Genomic DNA, 24043 nt, shown 5'->3' with positions numbered 1-24043 from the left:
GATATTTGCGTGTGAAATTCTTTTTTTGTCTTTTTTTTTTTGTAATTCGAGTTTATTTTCAATGATTTTAAAATATGTTGAATGGATGTCTTCAATCTTGTTGAAATAGGGGACTTGAAGCGATTGATAACCTTGCTCGATTGATCGAGCCTCTCCTGAATTAGACAGATTACTCACTGAACAGTTTGGACCATGTTCGATCAATTGAACTATAGGGCTCGATCGATCGACAATATTTAAAAAAATACCTTTAACTCTTTGGACGTTTCTAGCACAGTTCGATCACTCGAACTAGTGCCTGCTCGATCCATAGAAGGGAATCTATGGATATAACACCAACCTCATGATCAGGGCCATAGATGGACGGTTGGGATGGGATACATACACCGTACGTCCACTATAGGAGCTATTGCTATGTGAGGTATTCCAGCCAATCCACATCCACCATCCATGGATTGGACGGTGTGGATGCAACACATGATATCAAGGTGGGCCCCACACACTGTCATGGTGGGGTAAACATCCAATGGATGGACGGTAGGGATATAACATATACCTCATGTCCAGACCCACCATCCAGAGGTCTGGACGGTGTGGATCTGAAGCACATACATCATGGGAGTCCCCCACGTGGGACCCATGGATGGACAGAATGGTTGAAACCCATACATCAGAGGTGGGTCCACACGTGTGGCCCACCTCATCTTCAAAAATGAAGCTGATATTTCTATCTTCCCTTCATCAGGGGGTGTCCAAAACGGATGGCCAGGGTGGACCGATCCGCTAAGCATCGGCAAGGTGGGTCGCACAGGTGGCCGGCATGGATATAGATTACACACATCACGTGGGGTCCACAACACAAGGGAAAGAGAGAGATAGAGAAAAAGAGAGAGATGGAGATAGAATCGATCGGCGTGCGATGGAAGGCTCCGCCACTATGAGTCATCCCTTCCATGCATTACAACACATACATCAAGTGGGTCCTAATATATGTGGGCCCACCGATAGAAATCAATGATGGAATGCTAATATCACTCACCTATATCACTCCTTCTTTAGCTCCTTGGACTCCTTGGCTCCTAAGGTAGCTCTTTAAGGGTGGATGATGAAGGTTGAATGGGTAGGATGAGAGATTGGGTGATAGGGAGTGGGCCTTCTCTTAAGTTCTTCTCTCCTTAGAATTTTTTTCTCTCATGGAAGCTTGGGATAGAATGAGATGAAGAGAGAGGGTGACGGGATGAAAAGGATGAAATGAATGAATGTTGTAAGAAAATGACATGGAGGGTATGGGCTTAATAGAATTTTGGATGAGAGAGGGATGGGTGGAGAGAGAGAGAGAGAGAGAGAGAGAGAGAGTGTTGACTTTGGGTAAGGCTTGTGTAAGAGAGGGATGGGTTGTGTACTTGACTTATGATTAATTGATTGATGTGATAGGTTGTAAAGATTCTCTTGAAATTTGCAACGCATAGCGTTTTCCTTAAAATAAACATGGGCTCACAACTCCTGGCCTAAGTATCACATCGGCGTGCAAGACGCAGTGCTGGGACTGCGGTGACGTCGCTGTCACTAGGGTATAAGTTTCGAGTCGAGCCGATTCAGGTTGACAAGGTGTGACTCAGGATCATGCGCAAATGCTATTTACGCGTTGCGGGTTGTCGGAATTCGATCAGGAGGACCGCGGAATCCTAAGGAACGGTACAGACTATGATACTAGCCTTACACAGGGGATGATCCATTTTATATTCTCATTAGGTTAAGATCATATAAAGATTATGCGGTTGTTTTGGGTCAAGGGTTAGAGGTCACCAAGGCACCCATTTTACCTATTCTTGATGCTTCATGTTCCGTCTTTCCTTGTGTCTTCGGTCTTCACTTTCAAAAGACTCAACCGACTACTTGACACAACGACTCATGTGATTGACAAACCAGGGTGTAAAAATGAGTGCACTAATAGAGGTCACAATAATTCAAGAGAGAGAGAGAGAGAGATATCTTGTTCAACTTATAGAGTTCAGAGTTGAGTTGGGTAAGTTTGTGTCCAACACCCATTGCTGGATGTGGGTTGAGAAGAAAAAATAAATATGAAGAGAGAAGGTGGATAGAGACAAAGGGAAGAACATGAGAGAGAGAGAGAGAGTTGACTCACAAAGTTAGTCTAGTTCTAGCCGACCTGAGGTTCGAGTTGATATTAGCATAAGGTGAGCTATCCTCCACTCTGGGTTTGATTTCCCTCATTTCAGTTCATCTCTTTAATTCAAGTTCGAATTGTTTTAAGTTTCTTGTTTTATTTTATATTGTATGTTATTCACGATCCTCGACAAGGGATCTCACTCAGTCTCTGTATGCCTTCGTAATTTAATTATAACATATTTTATTGTTTCAGGTGTAGCCCTTTTGCCTTAGGCCTAAACCTCTTTACTTTGAATTTTACCCCCTTTTAGTTGGGAATAGCCTATTTCTTTCCTTTACTGAGAGGTTTTTCCTTGAATTTGCTTGCTTAATTCCTCAAGTTGATGTGTTTCTTATGTCGATCAGTTTTGTTGGTGATAGTCTTTTTGTTATATCCCTTGAATCTTGATCTATAATACTACATTTTATTGAAATCTATTTCCTTGAATTGGTTGAAGTATATTGAAATCATGTTGTTCTTGAAGCTAAATTGCTTGCATCTTGAATTTATCTTATTTTCATTGGTAAGATATTCGAGCAGGTGTTCCCTTATCTACATGGTAAGGATGATTTGTTTCAGTGAGATATTCGAGTGAGGGTTCCCTTGCCTATATGGTAAGGATGATTTGTTTAGGTGGGATATTCAAGCAGTGTTTTCTTGACCTACATGGCAATGATGATTTATTTTATTAACATATTCGAACAGGAGTTCCCATGTTTACATTGGTAAGAATAATTTATTTTGGTGGTAGTGGGGGTTCCCTTGACCAACTTGGTAAGGATGATTTGTTTCGGTGGAATATTCGAACGGGGTTCCTTTGACCTACATAGCAAGGACGACTGCATATTTCGGTGGGATATTCGAGTAGAAGTTCTCATGAGGTACATCTCAATGATGATTTGCATTGTATGCATTGATGGGATATTTGAGTCGGGGTTCCTTTGATTATATTTCTTGGATAACTCATGCATCATTATATCATATTTATTACAAATTTAGTGAATTGTATATCTTGGCATTGCATCTTATATTGTGATGAATTCGTTCCTTCCTAGCTATCATCATGTTTGTTCAAAATTATAGTACATATGATCTCACTAGGCTTCTAGCACACCAAATTTCATAACTCTTATAAGTTTACTAGATGAAAGAAGAGTAGCAGAGGAAGAAGGCTTATATCGTGACTTTCGTTATATTATAGTTTTTAGTTTATTATCTTTTATTTACTTGAAAATTTGTAACAAATTTTAACTAGAGAAATTATAAGGATGTTTAGTTGTAATAAAGCTTTTGGATTGTAAATTCTGGAGAATTACTTCAAACTTTAAATTTGAAATATCATGGTTTAAATTATTTAATAAAGATTTGGTTTGGATGTATGATGAATTGAATGTGAATGTTATGAATAAATGCATGAAATATTAGTTCATACCTTAGAATTCGAGTTATGAATTTTGGGATGTGATAGTTATAATTTAAATAGTTATTGAGAGGTAAAATTTTCAACCATCCCTTATTAAAGGGTTGCATTTTTAAAAAAAAAAAAATCACAATGTGACCGTGACAGTAATGCTAATTTTTTTTCATATCCTCCCGTAACTAAAGCTCCTTACACATATGAAGACCAATCTAATGGGTAAATTTGTCCAAAGTTGGTATACAATAGAGATAGGGAGTTTAAAAGGAAAGGAAAAAAGAAACTGACTGCATATCATCCCCATTGTAGCCTTTAATTTGTGTTGGAATTGGGGAGCTCAATTGATCGAACTTTGGCTCGATTGATCAAGTGAATTCTGAATTTTCTAGTTAAGTCTTTGGACAATTTTGAGCATATGCTTGAGTGATCGAATATTAGGGCTTGATTGATCGAGCATATTCAAAAAACACATGCTTTCTCTCTGGACATTTTTTGGCATGTTTGATTGATCGAACATGTATCGTTGATCGATCGAAGATTCATTGATCAATCTCGATCGACTGAAGGTACAATCAATAATTTTGTACTAGTGTATATTTCATTTCTTAATTCAATTATAAATCTATATAAAGATTGTGATCATAGGAATTAACTAAGTCACATACAATGGTCGTTTTGAACGTGAGAGTGGTTATGGTTTGGAAGAGAAATTTTGGATTTTTGCATTTGTAAATTGATTTTATCTCTTATAATTCATTTTTATAGTGTATTGTTTGTCGTTTCATATCATAGTTTTTTTCTCGTAAAGAACTTTTTTACGTAAGATTATGCATTCTCCGTGATTATTTTGTTTGTGTTTATATATCTTCCACATCTCTGATGTAGAGCAGGTCGCGGACAGTTTCATGGCCAAGATGGATCGGAAAAGGCCCGGTCGATGACAGAAGTGATTCAGACCATCGGACCTTATATCAGGCGTATCTCACAATCCGAAATGAGTTATCGGGCGTAAAATATATGATTTTGGGGTAGAACGAGCTACTTTAGCCAACTAACCCCTCTATGCTGGGTTGCCAAGCTGGATTTGCGAACTACCACCAGATCGACGATCGTTTCCCTATTTTAATTTCGTTTTTACTATAAACATTAAGTTTTAGTTTGACTATAACTCTTCATCCGTCGGGCTTTAGGAGTTGCGTTCAACTTGAAAAGAGCTTAGAATAATTAGAGAACGGTTTGGTGAAGCCAAATAGGACACTTACTATTTTTGGCCGAAAACCTTGCGCACTAGTAGACATCACGATCGTCTATAAATAGTAAGTAAGTCACGAATTCTAGGAGTTTTAGTTGTGGTTTGCTTCTGATTTCTCTCCCATTGCTTGGTATCCCTATTTAAAGGGTTGTGAACTCGTTTATTAGAATTCATTAAATCAATTTTGAATTTATTAGAATTTATCTCTATTTTCTGCTTTCTTTACTCGTGGAGTCGAGAAGTCTCTGTGAGGAGTCCAGAAAAGCTCCGTGGATTTGGAGTAGTTATCCTCTTGAGAAAGACGGTGATCGACCTCATCACGTTCAGCCCTGCGTCAATCTCCCAACAATTAAATGGTTTAGAAATGAGCCCTCAACGGTTGTAACCATCTACAGAGACTTCAGATCTTTTTTCCATTATTTCTATAAACCATCTATAGTATCCCATCAAACATCAAACAAACAGCAGTTTTATATACTGAAAACTTTCACATGAGCCTTGCTGCAATCGCCCATGGCACACATGTCAGAATTCTCTGCCATTCACCGAATCGTGTACCTGAGAAAATGTCCTCAACCAGAATTAATGTTGTCTCGCGTCACCCAGGAAAAAACTTGTATGAGAAACATGGACGGTTGGAAAAAAAAAAAAAACCGTCAACAGTCGAGATTAAACTTACATGCATGGCCTACTCGATGAGTGCACTATCGTTTTGTATACATGGCACATCTACATCGGCCCTACCTAATGAATGGCCTATATCTGACATGGGTACCAACTTGCATTCTAACCAGGCCTGGCATAGCCGCCATGCCGGGCCCACATTTTATCAAAATCCTACTCCTTTGGGAAGCGGATTGGCTGGTGTACCACACACCAGCTATATAGCTGGTGTAGATACGTGTGGTGCGGAGACGAATGCCAACGCTCCCCGAGCTCCGAGTTGTACGAACAGTTCAAAGGAGATCAAAGTTACATCGGCCCCATAATGATGTATTTATTACATTCACACCGTTTCATCTATTTTTTGAGATCATTTTAGAGCATTGGACAAAAAATAAATCATATACAAAGTTCAAATAGACCACACCAAAAATGGCAGTGAGGATAATGATCTTCACCGCTAAAATATTTTTAGGGCCTACCATAATGTTTATTTTCCATCCAATCTGTTAATGAGGTAAGAAAATACATAGATAAAGAGGAAAAACAAATATCATATTGATCTGAAACTTCTATAACCCCCAAAAGGATTTCAATGGTAGTTGTTTAATTCCCCACTGATTTTTTCAGTGTGGTTAATTGATCTTTATGTCTTATTTTTTAGCTCAAGCCTTAAGAAGAACTCGCCAAATGGACAAACAGTTTAGATATAACACATACCTTTATGGTGGGCTTCACAGAACTTACTGAAGTCAATGCAACAGATGTATAGCTGGTGTGTGGTGCAACGGCCAATTCGCTTCACTACTTTCATATGTTAAGTAACATACGGGCTATACGGGCTAGGCTGCTAGTTACGTAGGGACTATACAAAAAGGGGGAATGCGTGTGGTGCGTGTTTGGTTGCCTCTTAAAAAATGCAATAATCTTACTTTAGTTAATCATAATTATGTATTAAAGATCAAATTCTTTTAACAGTGACTAAACTTAAAGAAAGGTTTCACACACAATCAAATGTAAATGAAAAACATGTAATGGCCATTTGTGGGGGCCCACCGTGATCTGTATATGACATCCAATCCATCAGCATGGTATGAAAACAACCCACAACCCCATAAAAACCTTGAAATTCACGTGGTGGTCTAACTTATCGTTGAAATGGTATGATTTTTGGGGCATCTCATTTTCATAATGAGAAAATCATATTGGGTTGGGTGGGTGCCATAGATAGACCAGGGTGGGCCCGTCTCTCCAACTAGTTGTATTTACAACTAACTAATTGTGGGTGAGACCTTGTAACCGACAAATTAATATAAAAACTATGATCTCTGATGCATAATCCTGATTAAATAAAATAAGATGAAATTCATTTTTTAAGTGGCAACCAAACAGGCCCTTATCAGCTCAACAGTCAGACGGCCGTTACAGGTTCACCTCTTTTCCAAGTTAGTGTTATGGAGGTGGTTGGTCGGGTCTTGTAGCTTTCAATTGCTTTATCTTGGCTCTCCAGCATCCAACCACAAAATAATGAAGAAAGGAAAAGAAATATAAAAAAGGGATAGAGAAATGGTCCACTGCTATTATAGTGGTACAAGTTGTAATAGTGCTCTTGGTTGTACTGCGACACTGGTACACTCCAATCAGTCGATCTAGATGGTCTATTAGGTTTAGTATCATTTATAATAGGCTATGGTTGGAAAATAGAACTGATTGGACTACCCAATTCAATTATAAATTGGGTTTCTTGTCATAGTCGTCCATTTTCCAACCCCTGGATGAGATGGTTAGGACACTTTAAAGAAAGTGACTCTTTTGTCGTGGACCCCAACAATCAGATGAATCAAATTGTTGGTTAGGCATTTCTTCTGTGAACAAGTTAGACCTTCCATTCATCAGAGAACTGATTAGACGGTTAGGATTGTTCAAAAGTCTAGCTCAATGAAAAGAGTGTCTATGTTAGAGGATGCAGTTGGGAGCACTGTATCATTTCTCATAAAATAAAGAGAAAAATTGCGATACTCCGACAGAGTGTGGTCAATCATATGCAGGCACTAAAAAATTGTATATGATGGCATAAAATCATATCATATTAAACTGTCCAAAGTATACTTCTCAATTCCGATGAATCATGAACCAAAATTACTAATTATATGATTATCTGACTATCGGATTCATAAACATTCATTCAAAAGATAAAATTGAAAAACACCCAATGATGCAATTTCAACAAACAAGCGTCCACCAACTAAAGATTATGATTATTCAACCAATCTAATTTTAAGACCATTTGACTTTGGGGTGACAATGGGTTCCACAGTTTAGCTTGTTTAAATCATGTCTATTTGGGTGCTTGTGTATCAAGTAGCAGACATATCCGGACTATCAAGCTCTTTTCTTGGAATTCTTTTGGAAGAATAATTTTTAGTAGATAAGATAGCAACGTATGGCGTTTGTATGGCATCCAACTCGTCTAGTAAGTTAGTCCTCCGATGAACATGAGATGTTCTAAAAATGAGGTCTATTCAACTATCAGGTGGGCCATATCATAAAAACGATGAACAACCATTCAAAAACTTCTATTTTATATGGGTCCCATCTAATGGTTGGAGTGACCTGATTTTTGGGGTATCCGATTGTAGTTGTGGGGTAGTAGGGTAGAAGCGTGTGATGGCAAGGAAACAGTAGGATTGGGTCCACACACCGACAAGTGATGTACAACTAGTTGTGTGTTAGCATTACACTAGTGAAATAAAGACAAAAAGATATTCGAGAGAGAGAGAGAGAAGCAGGGGCATCCCCTTCCCAAATTTCCTCTTATTTTTATTAAAGAAGGAGACGTTTCCTCGTTTTTCAGCTGTTTCTATCTTCTGACACCCAAAGGAGAGAGTTTTTTTCTTCTTTTTTTAAACAGCCATCTCTCCCTTTCTCTCTCTTACATCTCTTCTCTGATAGGAAGGAACGTGCCTGCATCTAATGATGAGGAAAGGAGGGTCAAATCACTGAAACTTCATTTCTTTTGATTCATTCGCAGGTACTTCTCAAATCCAACCTCCCCTTATGGAATATGAGAGATGGTGTGTAAAAGGATAACAAACCATCACAGACCCTCTCTCTCTCTCTCTCTCTCTCTCTCTCTCTCTCTCGAGAAAATATAAAAGAAAAAGAAAAGAGATGGGGTCGTTTTGGATAATGGTAATGAAAGATGGGTATCTTTTTCTGTAAGTCCTTTTAACCCTCTTCTCTTTTATTTCTTTCCTTTTCAGACAGACAGAGAGAGAAAGAGAGAGTTTCAGGGATTGAGTCTGACAAGGTAGGACTCTGAGAGATGAAAGCATCGATAGTCTTCTCATGTCTCATGTATTTTAGCCATAATTGTATAGTTTCTCAGCTCCTCTTTCAAGATCTCAGTTGGGTTTCTTCCTCTATCTCTTCAGTAAAAACCTCTGTCCATGCCATCAGATGATATCGCACGTGCAACTATATCCGCATCATCTCTCAGGTAATAATCAACTAAGAAAGTATATAAGCTTCATGGCTTTCAATACATCTCTCTTTCTTCTTCTTCTTCTTCCTTGTTCTAAAAAAGAAAAAAATCCACATGGATAAATGGGGATTTTTATGGAATTATAGTGTTTTCAGGTCTAATAGATTGTGATTTTTCTTGGGTGTTTTACGGATTCATCGTCGAGCTTCTTCTTCCTCTTCTTCTTCTTCTTCTTCTAACTTGAATTTTCTTACAGGAGCTCTCTTCTTCTTCTTCTTCTAACTTGAATTTTCTTACAGGAGCTCTGTAACAAGGCGGGCCGGTGCGTTGTAAATCTACCGATTCGTCTTGCCAGTAATTCGATACTGGAATGGGCTGAAACTGCAAATTGGAATTTGTAACAAGAAAGAGATAAACGGATCAGAAAATCCATGGCTACTTACTACCATGGCGGTTCGGAAATTCAATCCGACGGACTACAGACCCTGTATCTGATGAATCCAGGGTATATCGGGTACTCCGATCCGCAGACGCCGGCAAACATGGTCTTTCTAAATTCTGCTGGAAATCCATTGAACGGTGGGAACCTCTCCCACCCTCAACAGCAGAGCCAGCACTTTGTCGGGATCCCGCTCCAGGGGCCGCCATCAGCACCTCCCACATCTCAGGATCCTGGCCGTTCATCCATCCACAACCCCCAGCACGACATGCCTGGTGTCCACGGGTTCATGCCCCGCCTCCACTACAATCTCTGGGCAGCCTCTGTCGATCCTGCCCACCAGATCCCGCCTCCCGACATGACGCCGCAGCTGGGCCTCCGCCGCTCCATGGGCCCAGCTACGACACACTCCGCCCAGCAAGGACTGTCACTCAGCCTCTCGCCGCAGCAGCCAGCGTACGCCGCTGCGGCGTACCGGTCAGAACCCGATATGCCTGCAGCACCAGTCCCACCACCAGCAATATCCCCTACGAGCGGTGATGATATGCGAATCTCGGGCGGCTTGTCTTCGTCGGCAGCATCGGCGGTCTCGAACGGAATTCCCGGCTTGCAGAGTGTGCTGATGGGATCCAAGTACTTGAAGGCGGCGCAGCAGCTACTTGATGAAGTGGTCAGCGTCGGGAAGGGAATCAAAGGCGAGACGAACAAGGCGAGTAAAGGTCAGATGAAGGCTGGTAAGGATCCGAAGACGGTAGCGGCAGCGATGGATGCTTCTGGTGGAGGTGGTGAGACAAGCGTCAAACGCTCTGCCGCCGAACTCACCACCGCTGAAAGGCAAGAACTTCAAATGAAGAAGGCAAAGCTGGTTGGAATGCTCGACGAGGTACGTTCGGATAGATTGATCTTCGCTGTTTTCTATAGAATTTTTTAAAATTATAAACTCCAATTTCAAGAATTTCATTTAAAATTTTGAGAATTTTAATTTTGGGTTTTGAAGAGAAGAAGAAGAAGAGACTGTTATGGTTGCTTGCTCATCTCTTGCATCTCCAGACAACAGATGCTAACCATCTTGGATGATCAGAACCGTTGGTTCGATTGGCCATCACGTGGCTGGAAGATAGGTTGAAAATTACAGCAACCATCATCCTATCACTTGCGAATTTCAATTGTCTGATGATCAGAGTGGTTGGTTTGATGGGCCATCATGTGGATGGAGTTTAACCTGAAAACTACAGCTATCACCCTATCGATCACGAATTTCACCGGTTGGATGATCAGAACCGTTGGTTCGATGGGCCATCACGTGGACGAAACTTAGCCGGAAAACTAAAAAGGCATCATGTCGCCCGTGTAATCTAAGCAATTAGTTCGTTTTGCCTCTGTTGCGACTAAGGATCGAGCGTCTGTCGCAAACCTCTGGTTCCCACATGCTGAGATCGCACGATTATTTGAACCGTCCATATTCTTGATAGTAGAGTATACAAAAGCTGCCGTTCTATCAACAACCTTTGATTTTTAGAGTTGAATGGTAGCCAGTGAAAATCTAAATTCATCTACAGCTGATGACGGCCACATTCACCTATTCGCATAAGTTTCAAAGGGTTTCCCTTTTTCCATGCTATTCGCAAAATGGACGGTTCCGATCTTAGGGATACCCAGCTTGTGGGCCCTAGTTGCTGAGACATACGCTGGATACTCAGTCGCGACAGGGGCAATACGAATTCGTAGGAAAATTTAGCTTTTTTATGTTAGAAAATTACCGCGCTTGCTTTGGATACCATCAATGAGTTAGGCAGAGATGGCCCACAAGGTAAACGGCTCTGATCACTGTGGATCTTTGCCACGTAGATGGACGAGCAACCACTCTAGCTGTCGTCGTTCGCTTGCCAGCAAAGCTATAAATTAAGTAAAACATGCTGACCGATGCTGCCCGCTAATATCTGAGAGGAATTGCCCATGTACAGCGACTGTACGTGAACTTTCACACACATCCGTTTCGATTCCGACCATTTGTCACATGTGTAGGCTATCCGATCCGTGAAAAAGGTGGACCCAACCATGATGACTTATTGATATGAAAATCAACTCCATTAACTGATTAGGTAGGCGACAACAGAATATCCATTCATACCATTGGTGGTTCAATGATTTTAATTTACTATCCTAATCGACTAGTAAATTCGTCTGATTTTTTAAATATTTAATCATCATGGCATGGACCATCTTATTCCCCAATTAGATTTCCTAAATAGTGGTACGTTGGTGTGAAAGAAACGGCTGGATGGATACTTCGCATACAGTAGCTGTATGTGATCATCGCTCAATAGCAAATATCTAACCAAGTAATGAATCTCCGCACCGATGTCATACTTGTAGGTGATCCTGACCGTTCATCTATTGCTTTACGATTTACACGCCATAGACCACAAAGCACACCAATCATATGATCCTAGCCATAGACTGGAAGATCTATGAGGTCCATCTGTTGGGTGTTAGGATTACCCAATTGATTAGTGGTCTGGATCATGAACATGTGTACTTTTAATACTTCAATTCAACCATTTGGTTATTGAATCGATATTAGTATTTTATTATCTCCGTTTGGTAGGGTTTAACTCATGTTTCCAGTCAAGATTTTGCACTAGTAGATGATTGCAATTTCAAAAATGGTGTTGTTCCGGCGATTTTGATGTTTAATCTATCTCTAGAATCGAAATTTATAAGAAGGGTTTCGATGGAATGTGGGGCCCACCTTAAATCACCATGCAAGGCTTCATTCCCACCGTTGGATGAAACATGTGTAAGTGATCCGGGCCATTCACAAGGTACTGTGCAATGTGAGCTTGCGTTGGACCAGATAATGATATAGGTCTGCCGATCAGGCAAATTATTCTTACATGAGCAGAAAATAAAAAGGGGGCGGTCTGAAAAGTCCAAAGATACGAAATTCAACGTACATTTATACTGTACTAATCAATTGTACACGTGCCAATGTGTGTCACCATCATACCTACCTCGCTCACGAGCATCAACCACGGTCTTTGTGTGTGCACCATGAATCATGTTGTTCTTCATTATTCACATGGTTTTTATTTTATTTTTATTTTTATTTTTTTTTATGATGAAGAAAACTATCAAAGGCAGGAAGGTTCGGTGAGCAAAAAAATATTATGAACATGTAGCTCACCTGATGAACTTACTATCATGTATCCAAATTGGCGAAATTCATTACACTCCTACCATCCAATGATAGACACAATCCCTATAATTTAGTAATTGTTACTAAAAATATGTGAATTCATTTTTAAGTGGCTCCAAAACATTTCTTTAGAAGTTTATTGAAATGATTCATTTATTCGTTTTAATTGCTGTGGTGGGTAAATGAAGGTGGAGCAAAGATACAGGCAGTACCACCACCAGATGCAGATTGTTGTCTCGTTGTTTGAAGCTGCGGCTGGATTTGGGTCGGCCAAGACATACACTGCTCTTGCCTTGCAGACAATCTCGAAACAGTTTCGATGCTTGAGAGACGCGATTGCAGGGCAGATTCGAGCAACGAGCAAGAACTTGGGAGAAGAAGAGTGCTTGGGTGGGAAGGGAGAAGGGTCGAGAATGAGGTTGGTGGACCATCACTTGAGGCAGCAAAGGGCTCTTCAGCAGCTGGGAATGATCCAACACAATGCCTGGAGACCCCAAAGAGGCCTTCCTGAGAGATCTGTATCCGTTCTTCGCGCATGGCTATTCGAACACTTTCTGCACCCGTGAGTACCCTTCTTTATTTTTATTTTTTGTAGGGTGTGTTTGGTTGCACCCAATTTCATGAATTGTGAAATATCATGATATTTTGTGCAACCAAACACACCCATAGGCATTTGCCCAATGAAGCTAAAGAAACTCCCCCTTAATTTAATCTGTCTTAATTCAGTTCTTGATTTAAGGCCCAGATAAATGACCCATTGCATCTTAGATGATGATTTGAACTATCAATGTTCTAGATTCTATGCTACATGGGCCATCATAAGAAATATTTATATGATTATGCATGAAGATGCATTTAGAACATTGAAAAGTAATTTTTTTATTTTTAATTTTTGAATCGGTCACATTCACCATCTAAGGATCAAAGGTTCACATGAAGCATTGCGTTCATCATCAATAATTCATGAAAACCGGCCCCTATGGTATTCTGCTAGGGGGGCAGCATATTCTATCAAAACCCTTTGATAGACTGCGGGGCTCACTTCGCAGATATCATGTAGGGCTTGCTTATATGTTAGTACATATGCCGGCAGTCCAGGTCATTCATTAGGTAGTACACACTTTACATGCGTATGGACAGAAACGAAATGATATTAGACCACACATCAAGCAAATTGAACTTGTGTAAGATAAAAAGTGACGTTCCAAGGAAAATTTTAAAAAATAATTATAAAAAAGAGTCGAGAACCACACTATCATAGTTTGTATTAAATGCAGTCGTGCTGGTAACTTCAATGATGATGATGATGATGATATGAATCATTCACAGATGGCATTTAATGCAGTCATGCTGACAAGTTCAGTAACTATCACATGAACCCATCACAATGCAAGAAAATAAAAAATTCTTAAAAAAAACACAAAAACGAAAAAAGTCCAATACCTCACTTTTTTGAATATGGCATTTTTGGTAAGTTTGCCCATCCACACTACCTAATGAATGGCTCTGGGCTAGCCAACATGCATGTTACCCAACGTTGGGAACTAGCCCAAGCATGGTAGTTGCGATGGCCCATTTTCTATTAAAACACTAATCATCTTCTCTCTAAAGATCGATGTCCTTTCATTTTTCATTTGACTTAAATTTAGAATAGAAAAATCTATAAAATGCATCAATGTCTTTCATCAGTTCTTAACCTTTCTAATTTATAATAGATTGTGGAACCCATCTCCCGCTGTGAGTTGAAGTTGTGGGGAATTTATGAAGATTGTCTTATGTTGCGGGGGCTTTTAGAAGCCCGATTTGGACCATCTACAAAGTTAGCCTGGTTATCTTTGTTTCCCGTGGAGGGATCTGAACTTAGATGTCTAAGGTGTAATTTGACATTATATGTACAGTTAACAGTAGGCTTATCACCTGATGGACAGAGAGGATTTCACATGTACGCTATGACAGTCCTATAGGACTTGGGTGTTTTACCTGCTACCTAAAATAGGTGTTATGGACAATTCCAGTCCTATGTGAAATATTCTCATTATTCAGAGAAACTTTTCCTGTCCATGCGAAATGAATGGTTTGAATAAAATGTCCCAATAATCAACATGGATGGCCCACTCACTAGAGCCCAATCAGGATCAGATGATCCCATCCATTCCATCCTATTGATGGGTAAAATCTGGTGTTTACATAAAAAGAGAGCTTAGTATTTGAAGGTAGCATTGGTGGTAAATAAATGCTTATGTTTCTAAAATCCGTTAGATTCAATTTTCAGTAATCTCCAATCTTCCAAATGTTTTTATTTCACTTTTTTAATAACTTGGGCTTGTGCAGGTACCCAAAGGATTCAGACAAACATATGCTGGCAAAGCAAACGGGGCTTACTAGGAGCCAGGTACAATCATGCTCTTGAAGTTTGCTACAATAAATTCGTGCCTATGCATTGCTATAAAATACATTAGGACTATAGTTTCGGGATAGCCATGTTTCAATCATCCAAATCGTTTTTTTTTTTTTATAAAAATCAAATGACCTTTTTTGTTGATGTGGAAAGCTTAAAAATACACTCATATCGCAAGATTTCAATCCTTTGATCATTTAACTGCTATCCATTTCATTGTACAGATAGTTTATAATGCCAAATATGACCTTGTTGGAATATGCAATCTCAATAGAAATTTATGAAAACACTGTCATATGCAATCTCATTAGGAATTTATGAAAACACCCAAGAAACCAAGTTAAGAATCCTAGGTGGGCTGAGGACAATAGCAAAAATAAAAAAATACAAAAGGTAGTAGTTGGAGTCAATGCATTTAAGAAGTCTTTGGGACGTCTTCTAGACAAATCTAAAAAACTAGCAAGTGGTAAGTATGCGTTGAAAGAGTCATGTGTGTCTAGCAAGGCTTTCGTGCTCTGAAGCGTGTGTAAATATAGTGTAGCGCCTCTTAAAGTGTGGTGACGATAGGAAGCCTTCTAAATTTTATGATGATATGATACGGAACGGATTGACTACTCCCCCTGCCACCTGTCAATGGCTGCTGGTCGGTGCTCTGTGGGCTCCACCATGATGTATTTGTTTCATCCATGCCGTCCATCTATTTTTCTAGATCATTTAAGGGTATAAGATAAAAAATTAGTTATATGACAATCTCAAGTAGACCACGTTACAGGAAACAGTGTTGAATGAACGTAGACCATTAAAAACTTTTTGGGGGCCATAAAAGTTTTGGATCATGCTGATATTTGTTTTTTCCCTTCATCTAGGTCTGTATGACCTAATCAACAGATTGGATGTCAAATAAACAGTGCAGTGGGCCTTAGGAGGATTTTAATGGTGGATATCCAATCACTATTGTTTTCCTGTGGTGTGGTCCACCTGAGATATATATTCCTCTCATTTTCGGAGCCAAATTTAAAATGATCTTTAAAAATGGATGAACAGCATGGATGAAACACATCCATCATTGTGGGGCCTACAGAGTACCGACCACCAGCCACCGGGCTAGTCGCAGGGGAGTAGCCAATCCATATGATACACGTATCATGATATTCTTGTGCCCATTTCAAGCTTCCATCAAAGGAGTAATATCAAGTAATCTCCCATAAGATCTGAGACCCAACTGCTATAGTCTCCCAATGTATCTTGCAACAATATGCCAATAGATGAATTTTTCTTCTCTTATTTATTCTCTTGCACCTCATTTTTCTTAAATAATCAATCAACTGACAGATTTTTCTCTTCTCCAAACAAAAATCATAGGTCTCCAATTGGTTTATAAATGCTAGAGTTCGACTCTGGAAGCCGATGGTCGAAGAAATGTATCTAGAAGAAACCAAAGAACTTGAACAGAATGGCTCCGATGAGAAAACAAGTAAGAGTGAAATCAATGAAGAGCCAGCATTGAATTCTGCTGATCCTTCTCAACGTCGGCAGAATAGCCCTACTTCATCCGAACACATTAACAACGTCAAAACCAAAATGGATAAAGGTGGTGATCCAAACGGTCCTCTTGCTCCAAACTCTACTTCTCCGAATCATCCTCCAACGTCGAACATGGTCATGGGAAATGGTCGCTCCCAAGCTTGCTTCTCGCTCATTGGATCGCCAGACACACAAGCTAGTTTCCATGATAAGGAAGGGAATGTAGAAGGGAACCGAAAGAAGGCAAGGAACAATGAATTGCAATGCTCAGACAGCTTGACATCGATGAGTGCAGATACAGACATGAAATCTGATGACACCAACAACAGGGAATTCTATCTGAAGTTTGCGAATGAGCGGCAAAGCCGCGATGGATACTCTTTAATAACAGGTGGTGCACCGAACAATGGCGGCGGAGGAGGAGGCAGTGGTGGTGGCTTTGGAGCTTTTCAGATAGGAGAGTCGGGGAGATTCGACCCAGAGCAATTCGCGCCTAGGTTCTCTTCTGGCAACAATGGGTTTTCTCTCACTCTTGGACTCCCACACTGTGAGAATCTCTCTTTGTCAGGGACACAACCAACCTACCTTTCCAACCAAAACATACAGCTTGGAAGGAGGCTGGAGATGAGTGGCGAGGCTAATGATTTTTGCAGCTTGAACGCTCCGTCGGCAGCTCACTCAGCAGCCAATGCCTATGAAAGCATCAACATTCAAAACAGGAAGCGGTTTGCAGCTCAGCTGTTGCCGGACTTTGTAGCTTGACTTCACCATTGCCACCACTGGTTCTATACTTCCACCTATCTTTTTCCATGACTTTGAGGAGGTGACAAAGAATCCCAAGACCAGTTCTTTATTCAAAGTCATTTTGGATTAAAGAGAAGAAGAAGAAGAAGAGAAGAAGTAGAAAAGAAGGAGAAGGAGATGGAGATGGAGATGGAGAAGGAGAAGAAGAAGAAGAAGAAGAGAGGAAGATTTAATATTTCATGGCTATCTCCTTGTCTTTAAGGAGATGCAAAGCCTAGTGTAGAAATAGAAAAAGTTACCAACTACAGTTTATTATCATACCGTAGGGTGCAGCTGTTTGTATTTGAATACAATTAGAAGTTGGAGTTGTTGAAGGTGAGGAGTGTATATTATTTTTATGTACCTTTTGGGAGACAGATATCAAGCAAAGACATACATACAAATGGGTTGTGGGGATTAAGGCATTTGTAGAATATATAAATCAGTGTATGCATGTATGGATATATACATACACATGCAATTTGGTGATTAGTTTAGAGAGTATTTGCAGATATGTCATTCATGGTTTTCTTGTGGGTCTTTTTTCATGCACTCAATTGCAAGCATTGCATGCATGTGGGTGTGTTTGTATGATTGTGTTTGTAATCATGCATGTACGTACGTGTGTGTGCACACATACAGGGAGAGGGAAATGCTCACACACTACTTAGTTATAAATATAAGTAGTTTGCATGTGGGCCACCATGGTGTTTGTATAACATCAAACTGTCAAACAAAGTCATCTATTGTGAAAAATGAGATGCCCAAAAATCAGGAGATCCAACTGATGGGTGGGCCAAACCATACAAGATAATGAACAACCACCTAAAAACTTCCCAATCAGCGTGGCTGGGGTTTATCTAATTGTTGGTCTAGTCTGATTTTTGGGGTGTCTTATTTTAATGATGAAGAAGCCAATTTTGCAGCGTGGGTTGGATGTCATATAAACACCACCATGGGCCCACATGCCAACGGGTTGAATTTAATGATAGTTCGGTTCTATGGGGCCGTTTCCTTTACAAGTAGTTGTAGAATAAGCTTATTCCACAGGTGATTCACATGTTTACACTTATGTGGGGTCTGCTATCTTGTGTATTCCGTTCAGCACACACTAGGTTGGATGCCATACATAGATACACAGTTGGGCCCAACCCTTATGTAGATGAACCATTCCTTATGATTTTATTTTATTTTATTTTATTTTTTACACACACCCTCTTAACTCACACACACGATATGAGTACTCAAACCCATGACCTAATATTGAAACCCACTAGGTATACCACAGAGCCGTTCCATGCTATAGGAAGCGGATTGGCTGGTGTACCATACACTGATCTGGCTGGGGTGGGTACGTGACACAGGGTGAACGTGATGAGGTAAATCACTGTCTCACTCAAGGGGATAACTAGAGGTGGGCATCGGTCTGGATCGGAGCGGTTTGGGTTCAACCCGATCAGATCCGAAATAGCAATGGTTTGACCCGAACTCGATCAGATTCGGAATAAAATCCGGGTCACCTGATCCGAACAGATCCGACACATCATTCGCCTGACCTGAACCGAGTCTAACTCGGTCAGAAAAACCGAGTCGGATCGAGTTGGGTACGATTCGGATATGTGTGAATTTAATTTAACGTTTCATATAATGTGGTCCACTTCAACCTTTAATATAAGCTATTTTGTTGCTCAAGGCGTAAATTGGTATGTCAAAATGGATGAACGGCTTAGATAAAAAATATACATCAAGGTGGGCCCCACATGGCTCTGAAAGAGCTTTCACGTACATATTCCGGTTTTCACTGGACGTTATTTTACGTGAACAGCAAGAAATTGCAATACTTACTTTTCACGCAAGCACATGCACTGATTTTGTATCTATATTAGTGAGTTATGTTGGTTTAATTATGGGTTAAATGTTATATCCAAACCGTCCATCCATTTGGTGACCTCGTATTAAGGCTTGAGATGAAAAATAAGACAGATTCAACCATCAAGTGGACCACACGAGATATTTAACGATGAAAATCATTCTCTGTTGCTATTTGTGGTGTGGTCCAAATGATCTTTGGATATTATTCATTTTTTGGATAATGCTCTACAATTATATCTAAAAATACATGAACGATTTACATATAATAAATACATCACTGTGGGGCCCATATAACTTTGATATCCTTTGAACCGTTCATACAACTCGGAACTCGAGGAGCGTCAATCTCGTCTTCGCACGTCCCTGGCCAGCTAGCACGCTGCAGAAGCGGATAACGTACCATGTAACTCGGTACGCTATGTGTACTGAGTAAACTCTGTGGGGTCCACCGTGATTTGTATATTTTATCTACTCCATCCATCCATTTTAATAGATAAGTTTATGGTTTCATCCCAAAAATGAGATATATCCAAATCTCAAGTGGGCCTCACCACGTGAAATAGTGCGAATTGAAATTCTACTGTCGAAAATTTCTTAGGGCCCACAGAAGTTTTGGATCAAGCTGATATTTGTTTTCCACCTTCATCCATGTCTGTGTAATCTTATGAACGGTTGACAAATAAAAATCACCGTGGCCCTAGTAAGGTTTCAACAGTAGAAGTCACTGTGGGGCCATGGAACTTTGATATCCTTTGAACCGTTCGTATAACTCGGAGCTCGAGGAGCTCTAGTGCTCGTCTCCGCATGACACGTACCTACTACAATAGCTATATAGCTGGAGTGGATGTCAGCGGACTGACAGACATCATGGTGGGAAATGGATTGGCTACTCCCCCTAGCACCAGCCCAATGGGTCCCACCATGATATATGTGTTTCATCCATTCCGTTCATCCATTTTAACTGATCATTTTAGCGCTTGATCCCAAAAATGAAAAGGATATAAATGTAAAGTAGACTACACCACAGGAAAAGAATGGTGATGGGATATCCACCATTAAAATCCTCCTAAGGCCTGCTGTACTATTTATTTGATATCCAATCTGGTGATTAGGTCATACACACCTAGATGAAGGGAAAAAACAAAGTTCAGTGTGGTAAAAAACTTTATGGCCTTTAAAAAGTTTTTAATAGTCGACGTTCATTCAACACCGTTTCATGTAACGTGGTCCATTTGAAATTGGGATATATCTCAATTTTGGTCTCGTATGATAAAATGATCTAGAAAAATAGATAGACGGCGTGGATGAAACACATATATCATGGTGGGGCTCATAAAGCACTGACCACCAACCATTGGCGGGTGGGAGGTGAGTAGCCAATCTGCCCGCTACCATGGTGTCGCTGAGAACTCTGTTCTGTAGGGTAAAATAATAGTCCAACAAGTAAAAGCTATATATATATATATATATATATATATACACGGTCCGGATCTGTTCGGTCTGAATCGGATCTAACCGGATTGAATTTCGAATCGGGTCGGTTCGGAACAGGGCCTATCCAGATTCGACCCGAAACTATTTCGGATCTGGATTATGCTACCCGATCCTGAGCGATCCTGACCATCGGTTCTGTTCGAATCAGGTCGGATCGGGTCTGATCGGGTCGGATCCACCGAATCGGGTATAAAATGCCCAGCTCTTGGGATAACTACTCCGAATTCACAGAGCTTCTCTAGACTCATCACATAAATACCTCGAATCCATGAGGAAAAGAAAAAAATAGAAATAATTTCTAAAAATTCATAAATTGATTGAAAATTGAAATAAACGAGTTTAAAACCCTTTAAATAGGGATAATCCTTGGAAGAAGTTTCGGAATTAAACTACAACTCCTAGAAATCATGACTTACTATAAATAGTAAACTTACTATTTATAGATGATTGAGATTCCTACTGGACATCACGGTTTTTTATCAAAAATAGTATCCTATTTGGCTTAACCATGTTATTCTCTTAACTTTTCTAAGCACCTTTCCTGTTGGAAGAAACTTCTAAAACTCAAAAGACAAAAGAATTATAATCAAACTAAAACTTACTATAAATAGTAAAAATGAAAATTCAACCATCAATGTAATGGAATCTCACAAATTCGGCATGCGCTACCCAGCATAGAAGAGTAGGGTGGCTAAACTAGCTCGTCCTACCCCAAAATCATATATGGCACATCAGATAACTCATTCTGATTTACAAGATACGCCCATTTTAAGGTTATGACGGTCCAGATCACTTCTGCCTCTGATCGGACCTTTTCTGGTCCATCTTGGCCATGTAATTGTCCACGACCCACTCTACATCAGTATGTGTCATGGGAAGACGAGTGCTGCAGCTCTTCAGCTCCTTGAGCTCCGAGTTTTACAATGATTCAAAAGAGATCAAAGTTACATGGCCACCAAAATGATGTATTTATTATATCCACACTGTTCATCCATTTTACAAGATCATTTTAGAGCATGACCTCAAAAATGATTCATATCCAAAGTTTTAAGTGGACCACAACACATCTAGCAGTGGGGACAATAATTCTCAATGTTAAAACATTCGTAGATCCCTCTATAACATTTATTTTCCATCCAATTTGTTCATAAGGTCACACAAACCTAAATTAGGAGGAAAAACAAATATCATATTGATCCAAAGTTGCGATGGCTCCAAAAGGGTTTCAATGGTAGATGTTCAAATCCTCACGGCAATTTGCAATGTGGTCCACTTGATATTTGGATGTCTTATTTTTTTGGCTCAAGCCTTATGATGAGCTCTCCTAGTTAAAAAATAAATAAAATAAACACAGGATATAGCACATATCTCATGATGGGACTATAAAAAAAAAAATTTTAAGGAGAATCTTTTATTCATAGCGCACAAAATTACATCGCAATCCATTCGGGCAGGGAACAGAGAAAAAAGATCTGCCCAGCCTATCATAAACTATACAGAACCAAAAAAACAGCAACCATGCAAGAGGGCCTCGAACCCCAGGAAGGAAAGGGGCAAAGTTAAGACTGAGGAGAGGAGTTGTGGTCACGGATGGCACCTAGCCCGGTTTTGTCCAAAAGGACTTGGCCTCTGATGAAACGGGGAAGGGAGGAGATATCCGAGAAAAAGCTGTTAGACTGCTGCTTGCTTCCAATCTTTGCAAGGCTATCCACAGGCCCATTAGCTTCACGAAGGACGTGGGATATAGAGAAGGAGCCCCTGTCGATGAGGGATCTAATCCTGGACAGCCAATATGTCCATTTCCAGGAAGGGACAGAATTCTTCTGCAAGCACTGGACCGCCCAACTAGAGTCAGATTCCAAGATGATGTAATGATGTCCAAGGTCTAAACAGAACTTAATTCCGTCATGAATGGCTCGCAATTCAGCATAGTTATTGGAGCCAGCCCCATAGCCGATGGCAAAGGCGAAAATGAAGTTGTCAAAGTGATTGCGACAAATCCCACCACCTCCCGCCGGGCCGGCATTGGACAAGGCGGAACCGTCAAGGTTTAGTTTGAGAAAGCCTTCTCCCGACCTGATCCACCTGACCATAACGAAGTGGTAAGAGGGCCGAGGGGCTCGGCTTTGACCAAGGATCACAGGGTAGGCCTGAGAGGGAAGGACAGCATCTCCCAAAAATTGGGGGAAGAGGGAGTTTAGCCACCATCTGACCTTAGAGAAAATCCCCGCCACGGAGGTCAACTTGTTATCAAACTTCGCCACATTCATGGCTTTCCAGATCTCCCAAAGAATGAAAGTAGGGGTAATCTGAAAGCACAAAGCGTTTAGATTACGGGGTAAGGGCCGGAACCACCACCAATGAATCCGCTCTAGGATAGAGGAGTGGTGAAACAGAGGAATCCTGAACATTGCAGCTACACTCCTCCACGGGTAGCTAGCCAGTGCACCATCCAAAAATAGGTGAGAGGGGGATTCAATATTTGGACCGGAAGAGGAGCTACCGGTGCAGCAGCTGCACATAGACACCAACTGAACGGCTCTTCTTTGGATGAGACTATCAATGGGAAGCGCACTCCCCAGCAATTTCCAAATAAACAAAGATATCTTCGGGGGGATTGAAGCATGCCAAACGATCTTAGACCAGGGACGCATATTATCACTATGTCTGATAAGGTTCCAAACGGTCTTAACTGCGAACCTTCTCGAAGGGTCGAAAGGCCATAGAAGCCGGTCAACTCTGTCCGAAGTGCAGAATCCCCCTAGAGAGATGTGATGGGAAAGCCACGCCGAGATAGGAGAAGGAAGATTCTGCTTGAGGCCGCTAGCGCCGATGAAAACTACCAGATAGTTGTTGGATGAGTCTGGGATACTGAGGGACAGAAAGGAGTCCAAGGGGCCCAAACCGAACCAGTTGTTGTGCCACATGTTACACACCCCACGCCTAATCAAAACCTGAGCATGTTGGTCAAGAATAGGGAAGAGGCGCACCAGCGATTTCCAGAGAGGAGAAGCGAGGCGCAGCCCACCTGGCAAGGGCGCAATAGGTCCTCTCTACAAGTACTTTGAGTGCATGAAGGAACCCCAGAGGCTATTTTCTTTGTCCTGCTTAACGCCCCATGCCAGCTTAAGGTGGAGGGAGCGCAGAATTTCTACCAGCTTCCTGATGCCGAGACCTCCGTCAGGGACTATAGAACTTAGTTACATGAACACACCAGCCAGATTGATGGTGTGCGGTACACCTGCCAATCCACTTCCCTTATGATATCACGCTGGAAACCATGCTTTCAGTGCTCAATGGCATGGGCTTATCTATTTACCTGTGGCATTTTAAAATTATGGAACGTGG

At 40.7% G+C, this 24043-nt stretch overlaps 1 protein-coding gene across 2 annotated transcripts; it reads left to right on the top strand.

The window, feature by feature from the left end:
- Positions 1-8308: 8308 nt before the first annotated feature.
- LOC131234489 (BEL1-like homeodomain protein 1) lies at positions 8309-17821 on the top strand. Of its 2 annotated transcripts, XM_058231410.1 has the most exons (7): positions 8309-8533; positions 8766-8812; positions 8937-9001; positions 9286-10308; positions 12813-13186; positions 14956-15016; positions 16385-17821. In XM_058231410.1, the coding sequence occupies exons 4-7, from the start codon at positions 9418-9420 to the stop codon at positions 17306-17308; spliced, it is 2250 nt and encodes a 749-aa protein (XP_058087393.1). In that variant the 5' UTR covers positions 8309-8533; positions 8766-8812; positions 8937-9001; positions 9286-9417; the 3' UTR covers positions 17309-17821. The 2 variants fall into 2 exon arrangements, with proteins under 2 accessions (XP_058087393.1, XP_058087394.1); XM_058231411.1 differs by lacking the exon at positions 8766-8812.
- The last annotated feature ends 6222 nt before the right edge of the window (positions 17822-24043 follow it).

The sequence above is a fragment of the Magnolia sinica genome, chromosome 19 (assembly GCF_029962835.1).
Source record: "Magnolia sinica isolate HGM2019 chromosome 19, MsV1, whole genome shotgun sequence".
NCBI lineage: Eukaryota > Viridiplantae > Streptophyta > Magnoliopsida > Magnoliales > Magnoliaceae > Magnolia > Magnolia sinica.
This window is presented reverse-complemented; position numbering and strand designations above follow the sequence as displayed.

Bases quoted from the DNA above. Each gene is read 5' to 3' on its own strand.
- LOC131234489 (XM_058231411.1), top strand. From the start codon at position 9,418: ATGGCTACTTACTACCATGGCGGTTCGGAAATTCAATCCGACGGACTA. The intron at 10,309-12,812 runs GTACGTTCGGAT...GGGTAAATGAAG, and splicing joins TGGTTGGAATGCTCGACGAG to GTGGAGCAAAGATACAGGCA. The intron at 15,017-16,384 runs GTACAATCATGC...CAAAAATCATAG, and splicing joins CGGGGCTTACTAGGAGCCAG to GTCTCCAATTGGTTTATAAA.